Source organism: Myotis nattereri (assembly GCF_964212035.1).
Source record: "Myotis nattereri genome assembly, chromosome: 2".
NCBI classification, from domain to species: Eukaryota; Metazoa; Chordata; class Mammalia; order Chiroptera; family Vespertilionidae; genus Myotis; species Myotis nattereri.
In genome coordinates this window covers 88561919-88585092 of record NC_138076.1, presented here as the reverse complement: position 1 = coordinate 88585092, position 23174 = coordinate 88561919, and the positions used below count along the sequence as shown (strand labels likewise).

Below are 23174 nucleotides of genomic sequence, written 5' to 3'. Positions count from 1 at the left end.
ACCAAACTTCATGAATAGCCAACATTTTGCCCATTTTATTTCATCTATTCTCCCCACCTCTTGCCCCATCTTGAAACATACAGGAGTTTTAAAGCAAATTCTACACATTACATATTTCTTTTAACTTGAAATAATTCAGTAATGATTTCTAACAAATAAAGCTTTTTAGAAATATGTATTCTCCTTTCCCTGATTATCTTAAAATTTGTTTGAATCAGAATTCAAACAATCTCCACACATTGTATTTGATTCAGATGTGCAGTGGGGCCATGACTTACGAGTTTACTTCGTTCTGAGACCGAGCTCGTTAAGGAAGCTGTTAACTCAAATTACTCTATCAACTCAATGCAAAAAATCGGCCGAGAGACAGCTGGTACCTCAAAAAACTCGTTAGTCGGGACACTTGTAAGTCAAGACCTCACTGTATTTTATGTCTCTTTAACCTTCAAACAGTGCATCTTCATTTTATGACATTTGTTTGTCCAAGTTAAGTAAATTGTGTCACTTGTCCTATAGCTTTTCCTGAATTCTGGAATTTGGCTGATGCCTTTATTGTGGTGTTGTCATTTAACTCATTCCTCTATCCCAGTGGTTGGCAAACTGTGGCTCGCGAGCCACATGCGGCTCTTTGGCCCCTTGAGTGTGGCTCTTCCTAAGCCTTAGGAGTACCCTAATTAAGTTAATAACAATGTACCTACCTATATAGTTTAAGTTTAAAAAATTTGGCTCTCAAAAGAAAATTCAATCATTGTACTGTTGATACTTGGCTCTGTTGACTAATGAGTTTGCCGACCACTGCTCTATCCCTTCTATTCCTGGTAGATCAGTAGTCAGTTCTAGAAGCTTACTAGATTCAGGATCAATTTTGATGGTGGTGGTGGCGGGGGGGGGGGGGGGGTATAGTAATTCATAGGTGGTGCTATAAATTTCCTATTGAGTCAAATAAAGTGACACACAATGTCCGATTATTCTCTTTTAGTGATGTTAAGACTTGTAAGTAGGTTAGGGTGTTTTCAGCCAAATCCATTCATCTGAAAGCTCCTCACAAATCTTTCACTTAACAGGTTTGTCATTTACTCATGGTGGTGTCAGTCCCCAATGGGACTACTAATTTATGGTAAGTACAAAAATTGAAAGTTGGAAAAGTTTAAAAACTTGACAGTAATTTGCCATTGTCACATTTTATTATATTTTATAAGAGTATTGCTCCTCAATAAATTGGAAGTTTAAAATAAAACACTTGTTCTCACCACAGTTACAGAGCACTGTCCTAAGTCCACTGTTTCTTGGGGGAGTGTGGGGGGGCGTTATAAAAATAACAATCTTCTTATTCGATCATTCCCAGAATTTTCTGGATGGATTTTTTTTTAAATATATATTTTATTGATTTCAGAGAGGAAGGGAGAGGGAGAGAGAGATAGAAACATCAATGATGACAGAGAATCATTGATAGGCTGCCTCCTGCATGGCCCCTACTGGGTATTGAGCCCACAACCTGGTCATGTGACCTTGACTGGAATTGAACCCGGGACCTTTCAGTCCACAGGCCGACGCTCTATTCACTGAACCAAACTGACGAGGGCTGGAATTCTTTTATAAAGAAGAACTTTTCTTTTTTCTTTTTTTAAAATATATTTTATTGATTTTTTTACAGAGAGAAAGGGAGAGAGATAGAGAGTTAGAAACATCGATGAGAGAGAAACATCGATCAGCTGAGAGAGAAACATTGATCAGCTGCCTCCTGCACATCTCCCACTGGGGATATGCCTGCAACCCAGGTACATGCCCTTGACCGGAATCGAACCTGGGACCTTTCAGTCCGCAGGCCGACGCTCTATCCACTGAGCAAAACCGGTTTCGACAAGAAGAACTTTTCTTTATCAACTAAGGTTATCATGAAACACAGTATTGGTAAGGCAGAATAAATGCTTGATTCTTTTTATTTCCTAGCATTCAGAATGATGATGAATAGTATCCTAGCAACTACCAATGTGACTTAAAATTAAAATTAGTACTTTAATTTTTATATTATTATGAACCCATGGTTTTTTTAATATATTTAATGTGTTTAAATCATTACAGTGATTATTCCTTTTGATGTTGAAATTGAGTCATTTTGGCCAGTGGGAGCTCCTTCAGGTTTGGTCCTGCATCTTCAAAACACAAATAGTAGTGTTGGATAGCATTTCTGCTTTCCATCACAAGATGTCGCTGGTTTGGAATCCACCATTTCTCTACTGCAGCAATTTTCAACCTTTTTAATCTTAAGGCACACATAAACTAATTCTGCAGCACACAAAAAAATATCTGACAAAAAAGTAGGTATAATTATGATTCATTCATAGTGGACAGCTATTGTTATGTTGGCTGCTGTCATTTTTTTCATTTGTCAATCTAAGGGAAAGGAGGTCAGTGTCACTGACTAAATAGTTAGGTATTGCATGTTTTAAAACACTGGTTGAAAATTGCTGCTCTACAGGACTAGCAATCCATTTAATGAGATATGACATTTAGAGATTACAATCATGGTGCTAGGAGATATACACATTTTAATCAATACAGATTGCAAAACTGCTTTCCAAAAATGCTGGGCCAGTTACACTCCCAAAAGCATATATGAACAATAATCTAATTAAATCTTATTTTAAATATTTTAATCAATTTGATAGATGAACATTGTATTTTATTACCTCTTAATTTGTTTATTGCCACTAGGGAGTTTATTAATAATAGGGAGTTTGAACATAAGTTCATGTTTATTGGTCTTTTATTTTTCCTTTGGTGAACTGTCTATTCATATGCTTTGTTCCTTTTTCTATGCAGGTTCATTCTTTCATTCATTCTTCCTTCAAAGATTTCTTGAGTGCCAACTATGTAGCAGGTGTTATGGAAACAATGAGAACTCAATGATCTCAAGGAGCTTACATTTTAAGCAGAGAATTAAGTATTTACTAGTAAAATAAAGTATAGATAATGTTATGAATGAAGCCAGGATACCTAATGTCATGGAAAGAGATCTAATCTTTATTTTACTGTGTTGTTTTTTCTAAGGTTCTAAATTAATTTTTCTATAGTTTGGAAGTCCAAATCATCTGAAATTTTAAAAAAATATTTTTATTAATTTTTAAAGAGAGAAAGGGGGAGGGAGAGAGAAACATCAATATGAGAGTGAAGCATCAATTGGCTCTCTCCTGCATCGATGTGGGAGGCAACTCATCAATGTCTCTCTCTCACATTGATGTTTCTCTCTCTCTCCCTAAAATCAATAAAAAAATATTTTTTTAAAAAGAAATGAATGTAAACTATATTCATCTTAAAGACTGCAGTAAACATTTGTTTTCTGTTCAGTTCTTGTCGGAAAGATGGCCATTTTAATTTCAGTAAAGGCAAATCTGTTGGATCATGTATTCATACTGGGCTATTTATAATCTCTCTCAAAAAGTTAAGATATAAAATAATATCATGAAGTAACATGCGCAGTAGATCACGTAGTGTTTAGCTGGGGCAGATTTTATGGGAACATAAGGACCAATTGATACCATACAGAGAGAAACTGATCTCAACAATGTGGACCCTCAGGCACTGATTTCCAAGCTTCAAATCCAGTCCCCATATGGCCCGCTGTGTTACAGTTTCTGTTCTTGAACACCTATTTTACTTATATGTGTGTGTATGTGTGTATGTAAATACATGGAGGTTAGGAGTGTGTGTGTTTTCTTTAAAAAAAAAAAAAAAAAGCTCTTTTGGGTGTTTATGTGCACGTGTTATAAAAAGTCAAATGGCTTAAATTCAAACCTGGGTCTTTTAGCAGTGGGGCAAGAGCCCACTTTCACCATGTATATTAGCCAAAGCTATACACCTGGTGTATCTCTAATGAATACCACTACTTAAGCTGGCTGTATGTTCCTACAAAATTACTCAACTAAGAAAAAGAATAAAGCCAGGCTTCTTAACAACACAAAAGTAGGTATTTTTGTAAAAATTATCATTAAAATAACTTTTTTAAAAGTCTTTCTTATTTTTTGAGAGAGAGGAAGGGAGATGGGAGGGAGAGAGAAACACTGATGTGAGAGCAGAACATTGATTAGCTGCCTCCTGCATGCCACCTACTGATCGAACCTGAAACCCTTCAGTGCATGGACAATGCCCAACCACCTGAGCCACACTGGCCAGGGCTAAATTTGTTTTTATATGTACCTATGTTATAGCTCACTTATATGGAAAAGAAATTAAATTAAACTTAGGAATAAAATTTAAAAAGCCAGTTTCCTATCAGATCTAAGATTTTCATTCTGGTTTTCCATTGACAAATTATATGACATTGAGCAACTCAGTTAGGGCCAAGAACTGCTGTCTTAAGTTATTCAACATTTAGTTTGCCAGTTTGCCTATGTGACCACTGACTTGCTAGACTCCAGAGGCTTAACTAATAACAGCAAAACAAATAATAAACTCATGATCTGCAGAGGAAATACAAAATAATTCTTTAAACATAATTCTGGTCAAGAATGAAATGTGGCCTTAAAATTCGTAATGGTTAAGGAAGAAAATCCTGAGCCTAATTAGACACATCCCTTCGTATGAAAAGATCTCAGTCAAGCTACGTTTGAAACAAGACAATCAGTTGGGGAAAGATCCTATAAAGTTAACTGATTATAGAGAGAAGGGGAGGCTCAAAAACAATTTGCTTTTGTCTTTTCTACCTATAACTATCGCTGCTGCCCTCAAGTTGGAAAGACCAGACAAAAATGAAAAGAAACTGAAGTCTGTGACAGTTTAAAAGGGGTCCTAGAATGCTACTTTATTTAAACATATTTAAGATTCTAGACCCAAATAAATTAAATCTCAAGACCCAAATAAATTAAACATCAAAATTTTAAATAGAAATAAAAAATAGAAAAATACTGCCCTGATTTTTAATTTTTTTTTAAGGGAACCTTCCAGCCCTGGCCGGTTTGGGTCAGCAATTAGAGCCTCAGCCTGCGGACAGAGGAGTTGCTGGTGTGTCTCAGCCCCTGCCAGGGCACATGGGGAAGGCAACCAATTGATGTGTCTCACATTGATGTTTCTCGCTCTCTCCCTCCACTCTCTCCCTTTCCCTCTTTTTTATTTTTATTATTATTTTTAATATATATATATATATATATATATATAATTTTTTTTTAGTATTTGGACTTTTTAAAAAAATATGTTTTATTGATTTCCTACAGAGAGGAAGGGAGAGGGATAGAGAGTTAGAAACATCGATGAGAGAGAAACATCGATCAGCCGCCTGCTGCATGCCCCCCACTGGGGATGTGCCCACAACCAAGGTACATGCCCTTGACCGGAATCGAACCCGGGACCCTTGAGTCCAGAGGCTGACGCTCTATCCACCGAGCCAAACTGGTTCTGGCCCCCTCTTTTTTTAAAAAAATCAATGGAAAAAATAACCTTAGGCCCTAGCTGGTTTGGCTCGGTGGATAGAGTGTCAGCCTACGGACTGAGGGGTCCCAGGTTCAATTCTGGTCAAGGGTACATGCCCAGGTTGCGGGACGTGCAGGAGACAACCGATCAATGATTCTCTCTCCATCAGTGATGTTTCTATCTCTTTCTCCCTCTTCCTTCCTCTCTGAAATCAATAAAAATATATTAAAAAAAAAAATAACCTCAGGTGAGGATTTAAAAAAATAATAATAAAAAAGGGAACATTCCAGAAAGTACAGAATGGTCAGCTTACTATTGATCCCTAAACAATTCTAAAAGAGAGAATCAGGCCATGTGACTTTTAAATACTTATGATTTAAAAAGCCAACAAGGACTAGTTTACAAAAAAAAAAAAAAAAAAGTGCAAATAAACCTAATCATACTTTTTGATAGGGTTGATAAAGTTTGATAATAATATAGAATGCTACAGCAGTGAATCCTGATTTCTCATAGTCTTATGAATAAGAAAGAGAAACATAGGCAGGACAATGATAGGGGTAAATAAATTCACAACTGGTTAAACAGTTGTTTATGAAGAGTAATAAAAAGGTCTCTAGCAGTAAGCTTCAATAAAGACTAGAAAGCTTATTTAAATATTTGTGCAAGATGAAAGCTAGTAAGAAAATATAACATAAGAGTTTCAAAATTTGAAAGGATTATGATAAGCTAGGATAACAGGACACTTAAGAATGAACCAACTCCTGCATTTAAGCTTAAAATATAATTATCTAAATATAAGGTGGAGAACAGTTTGTCTGGAGGCAATTTATATAAAAACAATCTATTTTAGTGATTTAGAGTGATTTACCTTTTTTAAAAGGTAATAAAACTTTATGCTGTATATAAGAAAGTCAGAATTCAGCTACTGAAATGGCCAGTGAAAGTGTTTTAAAACTGTGAACTTAGCTTTCTCTGAGAGTTTTTTATGAGCCTTTTAGACTCAAACTGCAATGACATCTCTAATATTTGTAAATGCAAATCATATGCAAAAGTGTCAATCTACAACTCTCATAAACACTGAAAAGAAAAAAAGAATTCTGTATTGACAACTTTTTTTGTTACTTTACTATGTAGCTGAAAGGACAATCAACTTAATAACTTACTTTCTAAAGACACTTTTTGGTTTTTTGAAATTCTGTTCCCTACACTAGCACAAAACGTTTTCAGAAACTTCTCTTTAACTAGGACTTGAAAATTTTAATACAGGCATTACCTACTAAAAATAAAGACTAAATGTCAGAGTGTCAGATTTCCTCTTATACAATTCTATTGAGGAATTCTGCTGAGGAATCTATACTGAAATTAGTGGTTAAAGAAGAAAAGGTCAGCCCGGCTAATGTGGTTCAGTGGTTGAGCATCAACCCATGCACCAAGAAATTGCCAGTTTGATTCCCAATCAAGGCACATGCGCCGGTTGAGGGCTTGATCCCCAGTGGGGGCCATGCAAGAGGCAGCTGACCAATGTTTCTCTCTCATCAGTGTTTTATTTCTTTCTCTCTGCCTCTTCCTTCTTCTCTCTAAAAATCAATAAAAACATTAAAAAAAAAGAAAAGGTCAGAAAAATATAGCCTAGTCTTATAAAATTTCTGATACTAATTTAGCGCTATTATGCATTTTAAAAACTGAACTGATACTGAAAGAAATAATTTTGACCCTTTTAAATACTCCACTTTAAAAGAAAGCATCCAAGTAAAACAATTTTCTAGTTAAAAAAACAACAACTATCAGTTTGGTAGATTTCAATCTAATAATATACAAAGACATCCTAAGCTAAATTTTATTAAAAGACTTGACTATCTAAGGATATTAAAAGTAAATAAACTAAAAAAAAAAAAAAAATAAATAAATAAATAAATAAATAAACTACTAAGGGACTCATGAAATTTTATCCTACCTAAAATACTAAAATTTACAACTTTTAATGCTTTTAGTGGGAATCTTTTTTCATATATTCTATCTACTCTTCCGTAAAATGAGTAGCAAGAGTAAATCTCTTTCTGGGAGCAAAACTATTAACAACAAAATTAAATTAAACGGATATACATACAGAACTGTACTGTCTTCTGGAACAAAGTCTTCATATGATGTAGATGGCAATGAACCTGATTTGTTTTCCTGTTCATTCTCGGTCAAAGATTTATGATCTACATTAAAAACAAACAAACAAACAAACATGAGTAACAAGTACACCAATTTAAACATCATTCACAATAATATCTAAGTAATATCTTTATTAACTAGAGATATACTGAGCCTTTAAATCTGCAAACATATTAAGGTATCAAGATTGAGCCAAAAAGTTAAGTGTCAATATTTTTGAAAACATCAAGAAAATAAGATAGGATGAAATAAAAGATAGGATAAAAGAGATTTCTAATGCAGAAAACTCTAGTTTGGCCTGAACTTTATTTGAATTTGAATCAACCTTTAACGTGAACATCAAGTATCCCTACTTTTGTTTGTATTATATAGAAAAAATAACATAAGGCTTTATAAAAAGGCTACAAATAAAGAAGTTTATGTGTCTTTTCTTTTCTCATTGTTTTACTATTACCTATTTTATAGGGGGAATTGAGTAGGATATCTGGATACCTCTTTTTGTCTTTCCATTTGTCTTTTTATATTTCTCTTCGTCTCTCCTATATCTTTCTGCACTTTGTTTATTGTCTCTTTTTCTACTCATCTATTCTTACTCTGTAACATGATTATAATATAGACATAACTGTGTATTTAATGAAATAAATTAGTTTTCTGGTTCTTATTTTGAAAAATGGTACGTGGAATATTCTATAAGTTTAGTTTAAAGAGGTGTTTTTTTTTAAATGCACTTTTTCCTAGATAATGATGAACCTTAAGAAAAAAATGATTTTTCATCCTGTCTTGGATTATTAGCTTACCCTGTCCTTTAGTGCAAACCAGTCTTATAAAAAAGAAAAAAAAATTTAAGTCAATAAAAGATTAGATTATAATCCAAGGCCACTCCTTGGCCCATTGAAAAACAAAGATCCCTCTTTAATTATCTAGGTGAAGAAAGAAAGTTTAAAATCTGATAGCTGCAGTGAGTTATAATAACTGACTAAAAATAAATAAATTTTACAAATTAAGAATCTCTGATTTTAACAGAAAACTTCTTTGCATGAGTTAGTGTAAACCCACACTAAGAAATATGAACAGACAAATGTATATAAGCATAGTTAGAAATAAGATTTACTGAAAAACATGGAGGTTTAAAATTAATCATTAGTTAAGGGGTAAAGGGGAAATAATAATTTCTCTCAAAAAAATATCTAATCCTTTGTATGGGGACACAGCAAATATTTACAGCTTATTATACACAAGCAAGGAAAATAAAGGTGATTTTTAGTGATTTGTGGAGCAAAGGCTGGGTCTGGGATGGCTTGTTTTGACCTCAACACCAAATCATTTTGTTTCTCCCATCTGTTTGTTTGTTTGTTTATTTATTTATATTTTTAAAATATATTTTTACTGATATCAGAGAGGAAGGGAGAGGAAGAGATAGAAACATCAATAATGAGAGAGAATCATTGATCTGCTGCCTCCTGCACGCCCCCGACTGGGGATCAATTTTGTCTGGAATCGAACTGGGACCCTTCAGTCCATAGGCCGACGCTCTATCCACTGAGCCAAACCAGCCAGGGCCCAGTCGCAGTATTTTTTAAAATACTAACATGAAATTTTATTACTAGAAAGTTGTTAATCCTTTTATTTGCCATATATAACAAATCTATGGGCAAAAACTAAAAACACTTTCCCTAAAAACAGGAACACATAGGGTTGTCTGTTTTCATTGCTTTTATTCAACATAGTACTGGAAGTCCTAGCCACAGCAATCAGACAAGAAGAAAAAAAAGGCATCCAAATTGGAAAGAAGGATGTAAAATAGTCATTATTCGCAGATGACATGATATTATACATAGAAAACCCTAAAGACTCCACCAAAAAGTGCTTTTTTTGGCAATGCAGCAGAATAAAAATTATACCTAGAATTCGTTGGCATTTTTATACACCAATAATGAACTCTCAGAAAGAGAAACGAAAAAAGAAAATCCCATTTACCAGGGTAACAAAAAAATTAAAATACTTAGGAATAAACTCAACCAAGGAGGTAAAAGACTTATACTCAGACAACTACAGAAAGTTGAAAAAAAAGATACAAGAAGATATAAACAAGTGGAAGAATATACCATGTTCAAGGACTGGTAGAATTAGTATCATTAAAATTTACATGCTACCCAAACAATCTATAGATTCAATGCAATCCTTATTAAAATACCAACGGCATGTTTCATAGATCTAGAACAAACACTCCAAAAAAAGACCCTCACTAGCTGAAGCAATTTCTTGAGAAAAAAGAACGAAGTTGGAGGGATCACAATACCAGATAGCAAACTATACTTTACAGCCACTGTAATCAAAACAACCTGATACTGGCACAAGAACAGGCATATAGATCAATGGAACGGAACAGAACCAGAAATCAACCCAAGCCATTATGCTCAATTAATATTTGGTAAAGGAGGGAGGCAAGAAAATACACTGGAGTAAAGATAGTCTCTTCAATAAATGGTGTTAGGATAACTGGACAGATACATGCAAAAAAAATGAAACTAGACTACCAACTTACACCATACACAAGAATAAACTCAAAATAGAAAAAAGATGTAAATGTGAGCCGTGAAACTGTAAAAATCCTTGTAGAAAACATAGGAAGCAAAATATAAGACATCACACGTAGCAAAATTTTCACTGATACAAAACCTAGGCCCCAGGGCAAGAGAAACAAAGGGAAAAATAAACAAATGGGACTACATCAAAATAAAAAGCTTCTGCACAGCAAAAGAAATCAGCATCAAAATGAAAAGGGAACCCACTGTATGAGAGAACATATTTGCCACTGATACATACATCTGATAGGGGGTTAATATCCAAAATGCCCGACTGATGAGGGTCAGTGGTTGAGCAACGAACCTATGAACCAGGAGGTCCTGGTCAGGGCACAGGCCCAGGTTTTGGGCTTGATCCCCAGTAGGGAGTGTGCAGGAGGCAGCTGATCAATGATTCTCTCTCATCATTGATGTTTCTATCTCTCTCTCCTTCTCCCTTCCTCTCTGAAATCAATAAAAATATATATTAAAATAAAAACAAACAAAAAACATATATATAAAGTACTCATGCAACTCAACGAGAGGAAGAAAAACAACCCAAACAAAAAAAATGTGCAAAAGACCTAAAATGACACTTATTTCTCTAAGAAGGACATACAAATGGCCAAGAGATACATGAAAAAAATGCTAAATGTCACTAATCATGAGAGAGATGCAAATTAAAACAACAATGAGGTACCACCTCACATCTGCCAAAATGACTACCATTAACAAATCAACAAACAAGTACTGGTGAGGATGTGGAGAAAAGAAACCCTTAGTACACTGCTGGTGGAAATGTAGACTGGTACAGCCACTATGGAAAATAGTGTGTGTTTTCTCAAAAAATTAAATATGGAACTGCCGCGTGACCCAGTGATCCCACTTCTAGGAATATAACCTAAGAAGCTGGAAACGCCCATTAGAAAGAATATACGCACCCCTATGTTCATAGCAAATTTATTTACAAAATCTAAGATCTGGAAATTGCTCAAGTGCCCATCAGTAGATGAATGGATAAAAATATAGTGGTACATTTACACAATGGAATACTATGCCACTGTAAAAAAAGAAGGATCTCTTACCCTTTGAGACAGCATGGAGGGACCTGAGAGCATTATGCTAAGTGAAATAAGTCAGTCAGAGAAAGACAAGTTTCACATGATCTCACTTATTTTTTTTTTAATGTATTTTATTGATTTTTTTACAGAGAGGCAGGGAGAGGGATAGAGAGTTAGAAACATCGATGAGAGAGAAACATTGATCAGCTACCTCCTGCACACCCCCTACTGGGGATGTGCCCACAACCAAGGCACACGCCCTTGAATGGAACTGAACCTGGAACCCTTCAGTCCGCAGGCCGATGCTCTATCCACTGGGCCAAACCAATTAGGGCCACATGATCTCACTTATATGTGAAATCTAATGAACAAAATAAACTGACAAACAAAATAGATCCAGAGACATGGAAGCATGCAACACACTGAGGATCTTTAGAGGAAAGGGAGAAATCAACCAAAGAAATTATATACATACTAGAGGCCTGTTGCACGAAAAGATTCGTGCAATAGGCTTTCCCTTCCCCTGGCTGCTGGCACCGGTTTTCCTCTGGCACCCGGGACCCAGGCCTTCACTCCGGTTGGAGCCACTTTCAAGCCTTCACTGCCCCGCCCGGCCGCCCCGGGTTGGGTCGCACACGGGATGCCCGGATGGTAGCCAGGTGGGCCAGCCAATTGCTGCTGCACTGCCCGGCCGCCCCAGATCGGGTCGCACATGGGACGCCCGCCGCCCCGGGTCGCAGATAGCAGGCCCGGACGGTGGCAGGGCAGGCGGGTTGGCGCTGTTCCACCCCACCGCCCCCGGTGGCAAATAGCAGGCCCAGATGGCAGCGGGGTAGGCAGGATGGTGCTCTCCCACCCTACCTGCAGTATGCAAATTAGCCACCATCTTTGTTGGTAGTTAATTTGCATATCGTGCTGATTAGCCATGGTCAATTACCATGTTTGTCTATTATTAGATAGGAGGATATGCATAACCCATGGACACAGACAACAGTGGGGTGAAGGCCTGGGGAGGGGTGAGGAGTGGGGAAGAGGGGAGTCAATAGGGAAAAGGAATGGGGACATCTGTAACAAGAAAGATAAATTTAAAAAAAAATTTTAAATGTCAATTATATAACTCCCCACTTACTTCAAAACACTGCTCTACCACTGGCAAACACATACTTTTATATTAATAAGTTTATTTTAATAAGTTCATTGCAACTCAGATAAACTACTAAAAATATTAAATTACAATATTCAGCATCTCGACTGACAAAATTACTACTTTAAAAGAACCAAAACAAAACCCCAACTTCTTTTTTAATTAATCCCCACCCAAGAATATGCTATTTTTTAAAACTGATTTTAGAGAGAGAGGAAGAGAGACAGAGTGAGAGGAAGAAAAGGGGAGAGAGAGAGAGAGAGAGAGAGAGAGAGAGAGAGAGAGAGAGAGAGAAACATCTATCGGTTGCCTCCCATACACAACCCAACCAGGGATCGAACCCGCAATCTAGGTATGCACCCTGACCAGGAATGGAACCCACAACCTTTTGGTGTATGAACTGATGCTCCAGCCAACTGAGCCACCAGGGCCACTTACTTTCTTTTAATAGGAAATATATTGTCTCCAAAATAAAAAAAGAATTGTTAAATTTAGTTATCTAACCACCTCCTGTATTTAAAAGCTTTTCTTCAAAACTACTATAAAAAAAAGAAAAAAAAGAAAAGAAAACTACTATAATCCTTTAAGGGTGTGCTGATTCCAAGTGCAACTGAAGGATGCTGCAAAAGGCTGTTTTCAGACAGAATCTATTATTATAAAAATATATGTTAGCTACCGAAATAGAGAATACTTTTGAGCAACAAAAGATTTCTTTAAAATATACTGATGATGCTAGGCTATATTTTCAGAGATTTAAAACCTTAAGGCTCCAAATTACAGCAGTTAAAATTATAATTTATTGATAATAGTTAGTAGTAACTTACATCTAATAAATGTGCTTCCCAAACACTTTAGCAAATCAGGGATAGACTAAGATTTATAGGATATAAATAGAATATATTTATATATATTTACAGGATAGTGATTCTAATAAAGCAACTTTTAATATTTCTTTTTCTAGTCCTGGTATGTAATTTCTGATTAACTGTAACATAAATTTGTTTAGAGTTTTGAAGACTGACACCCATCTATCTATACCAGAATATTCCTTCCTAGTAGTGTTCTTCACACAAAGCTGGTTTTTGGTGGTTTAGAGTCTTAACATTTTATTTGCCCTTTTTATACAAAAAGCTTTTATGAAGAAGAGATACATTTGTTCATTCCTTCCCTAGAAGGCTTTGTAGAGTATGCATTTCCTTTATCTGGATGGGTAGGAATTTTCATTTAATAGAGAAACTAAACTGATTTATATAGTTTAATTAGTCTGACATAATTAGGTGGGCCTGCTTCAGATCAAGAAAATACCAGAAAATACTCTAGATTGGGATTAGAAATGTACATACCTTTTATCAATGTTAAATTGTTATTTATAGTTGCTTCATTCACTAGAATCATTGCTTGAATGTACTCTGTTAAGGAAAGGAAAAAAGAATGAAAGCTATCAGCAGCAGCATCACCTTTATTCAAGGTCCCAGCTACTGTGCAATTTACATATTTTATCTCATTTAACCTCCACAACTCTGAGAGGTTCTTCTGAGTATCTGTATTAGAGACAAAGGAATTGAAGCTTAGAGGTTAAGCTATTTATTATAGGTTATTTAGCTAGGAAGTGGTACTGGATTCAAATCTAGGTGTATCAGACTCATAAAGGAATGGGGAGGAATATGAACCAGTAATTTTATTGCTAGCTTTACCAAGTGGCCAGATAAATTTCTATTGAATGAATACAAAAAGCATTTTACATAAATGTTAAAGGCACACTTTAAAATTAAATACCCATTGCATTTTGAAGTTATTTATTACATGTTCTTACAAGCTAACATCTTTTTAAAGTATGATACTTCGTAAAATACTGTGTAATATGCAGTGAGAATTCTCGTGTTAAAATTTTTCATTTTAACAGTACTAATTTTTTTGACAAGCACATAGTAAATTAATGTTATAAGAACACCCAAAAGTATTCAGAATAGTCTGAGGAAAAATATATAGTCTGGGGAAAATTTGCTTGAAAATCGTATGTCCTGATGGAATATGGAGGTTTCCACATAAAAGTCTTATGTTCTACAAACAACCAGAGTTGAAGAAAAATAAATAGAAAACAAAACCCTTGGATGACTGAATGAGTGCCTATGCAGAATGCATGTTTTGCTTTCACAAGACTAGTAAGGCAAGTTCTGCTTAAAGGAGGCAAAATACAGTTATATGTATTTTTATATTAAAAAACAAACACTAGCTGTCACTGTATGATGGAATGGGTAATTTTTGTTATGTTTTCTATATATACCAAATGTACAATAAGCAGACATTATGCCTGCCCCAAAGAAAAGATAAAAAGACAAAAAGAAAATGGGGGGAGGGGAGTATAACAGGTAGCCTGAGATAATGAGATAAATGCAGTAGCTATTATCTATAATAATAAAAGCATAATATGCTAATTAGACCAGACAGCCAAACGACCTTCCGGACATCACTCCAGACATCCTTCCGGACGAGCCATGGCAGCGGGGGCTGAGGCAGAGGAAGTTTGGGGCTATCAGGCAGGCAGGCGAGCCGTTAAGGGCGATCAGGCAGGCAGGCAAGCGGTTAGAAGCCAGCAGTCCCAGATTTCGAGAGGGATGTCCAACTGTCAGTTTAGGCCTGATCCCGCAGGGGGATTCCTGCAGGATCGGGCCTAAACTGGCATCGGATATCCCCTGAGGGGTCCCAGATTGCAAGATGGTGCAGGCCAGGCTGAGGGACCCCCCCCTCCCATGCATGAATTTTGTGCATGGGGCCTCTAGTTTAAAATAAGCATCTTCCCCAGTTTTACAAAATAGCCATTGTATGGTAAAAAGCAAGTTTTTATAGAAGCAGAGCATAGAAACATACTAAAAAGCAAATAGAACTGATGTTAGGTTCTTAAAAAGAAAGAAATAATTTGAGTGTTAAAACAAACTACTGGAAATAGAATTATACTGTACACCAATGGGTAACATTAAGCATTAAATGTACTAACTTTTTATTGCTTTGTACCTTTATTTGTGGCAGACCCATCTTTGATCTTCTGCTTCAGTGACTGCAGCACATTTTGCACTTGCTCAAATATGATGTCCACTTTTCCATCATCCTCCAGTTCCATCCAGAAAGTTTTTGCATCCCCTAAATATAAATCAGTGAATAGTCTAAGACCTCAATAGAAATAAATTGTAGCCCTGGCTGGGTAGCTCAGTTCGTTAGAGTACTATCCCAATATGTCAAGTCTGTGAGTTCAATCCCCAGTCAGGGCACAAACAAGTATCAATCAATGAATGCATAAATGGATGTTTCTCTCACTCCCTTCCTCTCTCTCTCTCAAATTAACAAATTTAAAAAAACTTAAAAATAGACTGTAATTTCCCCATGGCACATGTTACAAACAGTCTGTTTGGTTTATAAATAAAATCAAGTTTTAATTATCTTTCACTTTCTTTGAGGAAGATGATTTTGGTAATTGTTTCTTAACAAAAATCTAGATACAAGGAATATGATCTAAGTATGTCACTTGTTTCTGCTACCTGGAAAAATATGATAACTTTGGTGACACTATTTCATGACTGGAAAACAAAAGGAATGACTTCAAGGGTGGTAGTGGACATTCACAGACACATTCATTTAAAAACTTTAAAGAATATAACATCCACTGAGTATGGAGGTGGATGGCTTCAGAATGAAACATCTCGACAATGGCTAAAATAATTAAATGTCCAACAATAATGCTTTTTAAAATGACTTTTATAGTACAGCTGGTATGGCTCAGTGGTTGAACATTGAACTATGAACCAGGAGGTTACGGTTCAATTCCTGGTCAGGATATATAGAAGGTTTCAGGCTTGATCCCCAGCAGGGGGTATGCAGGAGGCAGCCGATTAATGATTCCCTCTCATCATTCATGTTTCTATCTCTCCCTCTCCCTTCTTCTCTGAAATAAAAAATTTTTTTTAAAATATATTTTATTGATTTTCTACAGAGAGGAAGGGAGAGGAATAGAGAGTTAGAAACATCGATGAGAGAGAAACATCGATCAGCTGCCTCCTGCACAACCCCCACTGGGGATGTGCCCGCAACCAAGGTACATGCCCTTGACTGGAATCAAACCTGGGACCTTTCAGTCCGCAGGCCGACGCTATATCCACTGAGCCAAACCAGTTAGGGCTGAAATAAAATTTTAAAAAAGATTTAAAAATAAATAAAATGTCTTTTACATTACTTTAAAATAATAACATGAAACAAAATGTTTAAAAGTTTTTATAAAGTTATATAGATGATCCAAAATTTCATATGCCCAGCAACCTAACCCCTTAACAACTTCCTAGAGAAATAATCCTTTCAAAGTTAAAAACAAGAATATGAGAAAGGCAATTAAAATAAATTGGCAGAAGCAAAATCTCATTTAAACCAGGTTTACAAGTAACAAAAATATCTTAAAATGTATTTGTAAAATGTTAAAATTAATTAATGAAGACTTAAGGAAAAGAGGAACAAAATAATTGCACTTCAGAAAGGTCGCTTGAGAAGCTATGATGATTAATGAAAGCCCAGTAAGTTTACAAAAAGCCACATTTTCCTTAATAAAAATTAAATCTAGAACCTCTAAGTTTGGCCATGGAGTGAGACTCTTCATAAGAAGCTTAGGCCTCAGAGTTCTAACCCTTACTGGCAAAGTCACCTTACCAATAAAAGATGTCTGGCTAATTGGGACTGCCTCCACAGAAGCCTCAGGGGGGGTGCTGTTTCTGTGTTAACATTTTGCCCTGATGTGTACTACCCAAGACTGCCCAGCTTTAATTCCCATTGGTACAACTCAGACAATGCTTCAACATTTAAAACAATGTGAGGACAAAAGGGATGAGAAATGATGCTGTAGAAGCATGCAGGAGCCATAACATGGAGGGCCTTGTGTACAATGCTAAGCAACTTCATTTTTATACAGAAGGCTACAGAGAGCCACTCAAGAGGTTTAAGCATCTTATAATGTGATTAGATTTGTTTCTTATAACACTCATGTGGCAGAGAAAAGAAGGAAGAGTCAAGAATGATTTCTAAGTTTCTGACTCAGGCAACCATATGTATACTAATGGTATGCATTGAGGGAATCAAGGTAGAGGCACATATCAGAAATTCAAATAGGGCGAGTAAAATGGATACACAGGCTTCAGAGAAAGATCTGCTCCATATATACAAACTTTGGAGTCAATATCACACAACTGCTTGCTGAAGCAGAGTAGATGATTAAGAAGACTGTATAGGGAATGAGAAGAGGATCTTCTGTAGAACATCAACATGTAAGGGATGAGTACAAGAAAAGGAATCATGGAGACTGAGGAGCAAGGAGATGAAAGAACAGGAGTGATTAACAGTCTGTGCTTTGGAATTCAGATGTATGTGGGTTTGAATCCAGCACAGCCACTTAATTAGATGTGTGACTACATCTATAAAATGGGAAAAATAGCATCTACCTCAGAGTTGATGTACACAGATAAACACATGACAGCAAGAAATTACTGTATATAATTTAACAGGGAATACAGTCTTAGACAAAAGAAATTAATCTTTAAATGTGGAATTTTAGAAATCATTCACTAAGTGGAGAAAATATTTTCTGAAGCAGGGCGTTCTCAGAATCCTTAAAATCATTAAGTTTTTACTGACAGATAACCAAAAAAAATCATTGCTTTTAGGTAAAACTATTTGTAAAAGCACTTAACTGATTATTGTTACCATGTTTCTTTTCATGGATAGGACTCAAAACTTCATATTAGGGATTTATCTCTATTGAGGTGGACATTTAAAAGAAGGGTTTTGAAAGGTATTTACAAAGAGCTTTCTGTAGCATAATAATCCTCTGGCTTGAGAAAACAAGCAGTGATGCTGAAAGACAGCAATCAGGACTTACATGAATTTTTGTTTTTCAGTGACTATCATTTAAAGCTGTTAGAAATGGCAATACATGATACCAAATTATTCTGACAGGAAGCATGTACAACAAATTACTTAAAAAATGAACAGGGTAGCGCTAGTCAGTTTGCTCACTGGTTAGAGCATTGGCCCGAAGACTGAAGGGTCTTGGGTTCAATTCTGGTCAGGGCACACACCTCGGCTGCAGGCTCAATCCTAGATGAGGCACATGCAGAAGGCAACCAATCAATGTGTCGCTCTCTGTTTCTCCCCCTCCCTTCCACTCTCTCTATAAATCAATAGAAAAATATCCTTGGGTGAGGATTAACAAAAACAAAACAAAACAAAGTGAACAGGGTAAATGCTTAGTCTTGGAATAGATTAATAAAGAGGCCACTGACAATATAAGAAAATAAAGCCAATCAGAAAATACGGAAACTATTTGCTTGCAGAATAAATAAATGTAACTAAGCAATTCATATTTATTTGTTCTAAGTTTTTAATATATTGATCCTATGATATCCTTATTATCTCAAACTGCTAAGTTTATTTCTCATATTTCAATGGCTCTTGCTCCTCATGCTTCTTGATCATTTTTCTTCATCTTCTTACTGCGGAAAATTTAACCACAGTAATATTAAGTAAGAAAAGAGGTAACCAACCTCTCTGATAAATGAGATTAAGAGATTCAGTTAATAACTTTTTTGAACAGAGACTAAATGAGTATCATACGAAGAAACATCTGACTGACTTCCATTTCAACAGCAGACTGTATGGTTACTACAATGTAAACAATTTTAGTCTCTTGCTCCTTATTTGTGCATTGTATGCATGCTGAGGGTTATCATCTAAAACAAATATTTCAGTATATTTTGCTAGAAAACAGTTACAAGGAATACAGGAGCAGGTACTTGAATTGAAAATCAAATTAGTATATTAACATTGCTGCTACTTGCCTCCAGAAATGAAGGCTGGTATGGCTCAGTTGGTTGAGCATTGTCCCAAGTACCGAGAGGTCGCTGATCGATGGTCAGGGCACATGCCCAGGTTTTGGTCAGTGACATGCGAAGGCAACAGATCTCTCTCTCTCTCTCTCTCTCTCTCTCTCTCTCTCTCTCTCTCTCTCCCCCTCCCTTGCTCTCTCTAAAATCAATAAAAACATATTTAAAAAAATATATCCACAATTATCAAAAGGCTATTAAAATATTCTTCCTTTTTCCAATTTCTTGTCTGTGTGAAGCTTCATTTTCTTTACACATTTTAGCCAAAGCAATATATTTGAATAGATTGAATGCAATAGATATGAGAATCTCTCTTCTAGTAAGCCATCTATTAAAAATTTATAAAAGTGAAAAACAATGGTTTCACTAATTTTTGTTTTTAAAATGCTTATTTTTCACAAAAATATAATTCATGTTAACATGCTTATTATTTTTAAATGAGCCAATTAACTTTTTTATTTTAATCCTCATCCAAAGATATGTTTTTTAAATTGAGTTTAGAAAGAGAGGAAGGGAGAAAGAGAAACATTGATGTGACAGAAACATAAATCGCTTGTCATCTATACGTGCCCTAACCTGGGATCGAACCTGAAACTTAGGTATGTGCCCTGACTTAGAATTGAACCCACAACCTTTTTGGTATACGGGACAATGTTCCAACCAACTGAGCCACCTGGGAAGAACTAAATTAACATTTTGAAACATCTCGGTTTCAATTTCTAATACAGTAAATATGAACACGTATTATTCACATAAACAAAAGCTGTTTAGGGTTTTAAATACTTTTAAAAGAGTATACAGTAGTCCTGAGAGCAAAAGAAAGTTTAAGAATCACTGTGCTAGCCGAGACCGGTTTGGCTCAGTGGATAGAGCGTCGGCCTGCGGACTGAAGGGTCCCAGGTTCGATTCCGGTCGGGGGCATGTACCTGGGTTGCAGGCATATCCCCAGTGGGAGATGTGCAGGAGGCAGCTGATTGATGTTTCTCTCTCATCGGTGTTTCTGGCTCTCTATCTCTCTCCCTTTCTCTCTGTGAAAAATCAATAAAATATATTTAAAAAAAAAAAAAAAGAATCACTGTGCTAGATAATGGCCCAGTGAAATCAGTACTATATATTCTACATAAAAATTCATATGCAAAGGGCATTAAAACAATTCTATATAACACTGTAGTAGTACATAAATGACACTATGCATTTGTCAAAACCCAAAGAACTTTAAAGCACAAAGAGTAAACTTGAATGTATGCAAATTTTAAAATATCATTTAAGAGGTTAGGGATCCCTGAAAGGAATGAATGTAGACTGTGACAAGAGAATCTAATTGTATTAAAAATGTATAGACAATCTCCCTGAAGAGCTGGGTGGAAAAGGTACTGACCTAAATAACTGGAAATAAGTGAAGTCTAAAAGTAACAGTAACTGTGCACAGCACTGCTGTTTCCCACCTGGGAATAAATTTACATTTCTGATACTCCTATACATACTAGTATACAGGCATACCTTGTTTTATTGTGCTATGCTTTATTGTACTTCACAGATGTTGCATTTTATACAAATCAAAGGCAAGACCCTCCACCAGCAAAAATATTACAATTTGCTTTGATATTTTTTTGTGGTGGTCTGGAACCCAATCCCAATATCTACAAAGTATGCCTGTCTACTGAAATTGAGCAATTACGTAAATGGATCAGATGGTCAGAGCCACATTTCTCAATGTTGGAATGGAAGTTTACAGATAAGCAAGGAGTAGGCTAGAATGATCCACATAGTAATGGATTAGAGTCGGACAAATCAATACAGTCACATTTAGCTTAATATAGACTCACATGGTTACATATAGAAATACATATAGGTATGTACATACATATCTTTCCATGCTCTGTCACTGAGAGGGCCTAAACCAATGGAACTCCAGTACAAAGAGCATACCTATTGACCATATCTGGGTTTCTAATACAATTTTCCAATGAAAGGAAACAAAGTATATTCAAGAAATGGCTGATTCTAGGACTGGGACAGGAAATATATGTGAGCCTGGAGCATCTTCTAATACCATAAAATAAAGAAGTACTAAAAAACAAACAAAGTGAAACAAAACCCACCTACATTAATGGGAGTATGTTAAGGGGACACAGAGCCAACTGAAAAGAGCTCCCAATGGCCAATCCTGGGACAATTTAAGTAACAAAATAAAGCAGTACTAGATTATAACCCAAAGTATAAAATAAGTATCCATTAATATATAAATAAATGACTGAATAAATACAAAGGTGGGGGAAAGGAGACAAATCTCCCATATAGAACAATTCCAAATAATTAATGTAAATATTCTGTTCTGAAAGAAGAGGAGCATAAAATCCCCATGGATTAAATGTGGGCTGCACATAGTGACTATCCTGTCAAAGAGTATAGTAAGGAAAGGGAGATTTTTTTAAAAAGTCATTTACAGTAGAGAAATAATATAACACTGTCAGCCAGGTGATCAAGCTCAGTATCAATAAGTGAGAAATCATGTTGATAAATATACCCTTGATATGATACGGTAAAATAGCGCTTTACATCCCACAACCTTCTAACCCTACTCACATGAGGAAAAAAAGCAGTCAATAATTCCAATAGAGGAGCATCCTAAAAAATACCTGGATACAAAATCAAAATCAAAGGAAGTCTGAGGAATGTCACATCTAAGAGGATCCTAAGAAGATATGACAAGATAATGTAATGTGGTATTCTGGATGGGATCATGGAACAGAAAAAGACGTCAGGCAAAAACTAAAGAAATAGGAATAAACCATGGACTTTAGTTCATAATAATGTGTCACTTCTGGTTCATTAATTGTAACAAATGTACCAGCCAAATGTAAGACATTAATCATAGGCAAAACTGGCTGCAGGAATATGGGACTCTCTGTACTATCCTCTCAATTTTTCTGTAAATCCAAATGTTTTCTAAAAAACAAATATTTTTTAAAGTAACTTAGAATACTGACTTAGCATTATAGATACATAATTATAAAGAGAGCTAAAAATGTTGGCTAGGTCATAATAAACCCTTAATTCCTCCGAATTTAGAACAGGCAATTGCAATTAAACACTTTGAAAATTCCACAATTCAGCTTCATTAAGTAATCTACATACTTTTAAACAAAGTTTAACAATGGTTTTTCAACCTACCATTTTTTTCTCCCATCTTTTGGCGTCGTTTATAAAGATAAAACTCTTCAAAATTAATTTTATCAAAGGACTGAATCACTTTGATTGGAGAATGTAACTGGAATCCAACTGTAGTCTCTATGAAATTTGCAGTCCTCAGAGAAAATACATCATTGTGGCATTCTAAACCCAGAATTCTTTGATACTTGAATGTTCAAATAGAAATTCTGGTTGAAGAAACTTTCAGAAATGACTAGTCCAACATAATGACATGTCCACGAATCTTCAATCAAATATTTATAGTTGTATCAGATCACTGACAATACCTTTATAAAAATAAAAACCAACTCCATCTTTTGGTTCATAAATGCATAAAACATTCTGTAAAGAAAACAATAAAAAAGTTGCATATTTGTAAAGAATAAAATATGTAAGAAGAGAATGTCATATACTAATAGCTCTTTTAAAACACCATGAACTATTATGAAAACACTATGAACCAGAAAAGTGTATAAAATATCAAAATTACGAAAATTACAGAGAAATTCAGAATTGCCAGTATCTAATATATTTTTAATTGACATAAACTATCCCCACTTTATAAATTTTATACTTCATAAAAACTTTTAGGATGGATATAATAATGCTAACTACCCTCCTAGGGTTGCAGTGAGAATAAAACTTAATTACTTAGAATAGTCCCTGAAACATACAAAGGACAAAATAAATGCTAGCAATAATGATTGCTTTTTCAGTAAATATATTTTAAAAA

The 23174-nt window shown here is 35.4% G+C and overlaps 1 protein-coding gene across 1 annotated transcript in view; it reads right to left on the bottom strand.

Annotated features, from left to right (window-relative positions):
• The window catches only part of LOC308513013 (histone-lysine N-methyltransferase SETDB2), a 104392-nt gene that overhangs the window by 70796 nt on the left and 10422 nt on the right, over nucleotides 1–23174 (bottom strand). Inside the window, exons 2-5 of the mRNA XM_081082789.1 lie at nucleotides 22424–22783; nucleotides 15348–15473; nucleotides 13679–13744; nucleotides 7514–7610 (exon numbers count right to left, since the gene is read on the bottom strand). Of these exons, the coding sequence (XP_080938915.1) occupies nucleotides 7514–7610; nucleotides 13679–13744; nucleotides 15348–15473; nucleotides 22424–22439 (305 nt within the window). The 5' untranslated portion in view covers nucleotides 22440–22783. The remainder of the gene's footprint in view (nucleotides 1–7513; nucleotides 7611–13678; nucleotides 13745–15347; nucleotides 15474–22423; nucleotides 22784–23174) is intronic.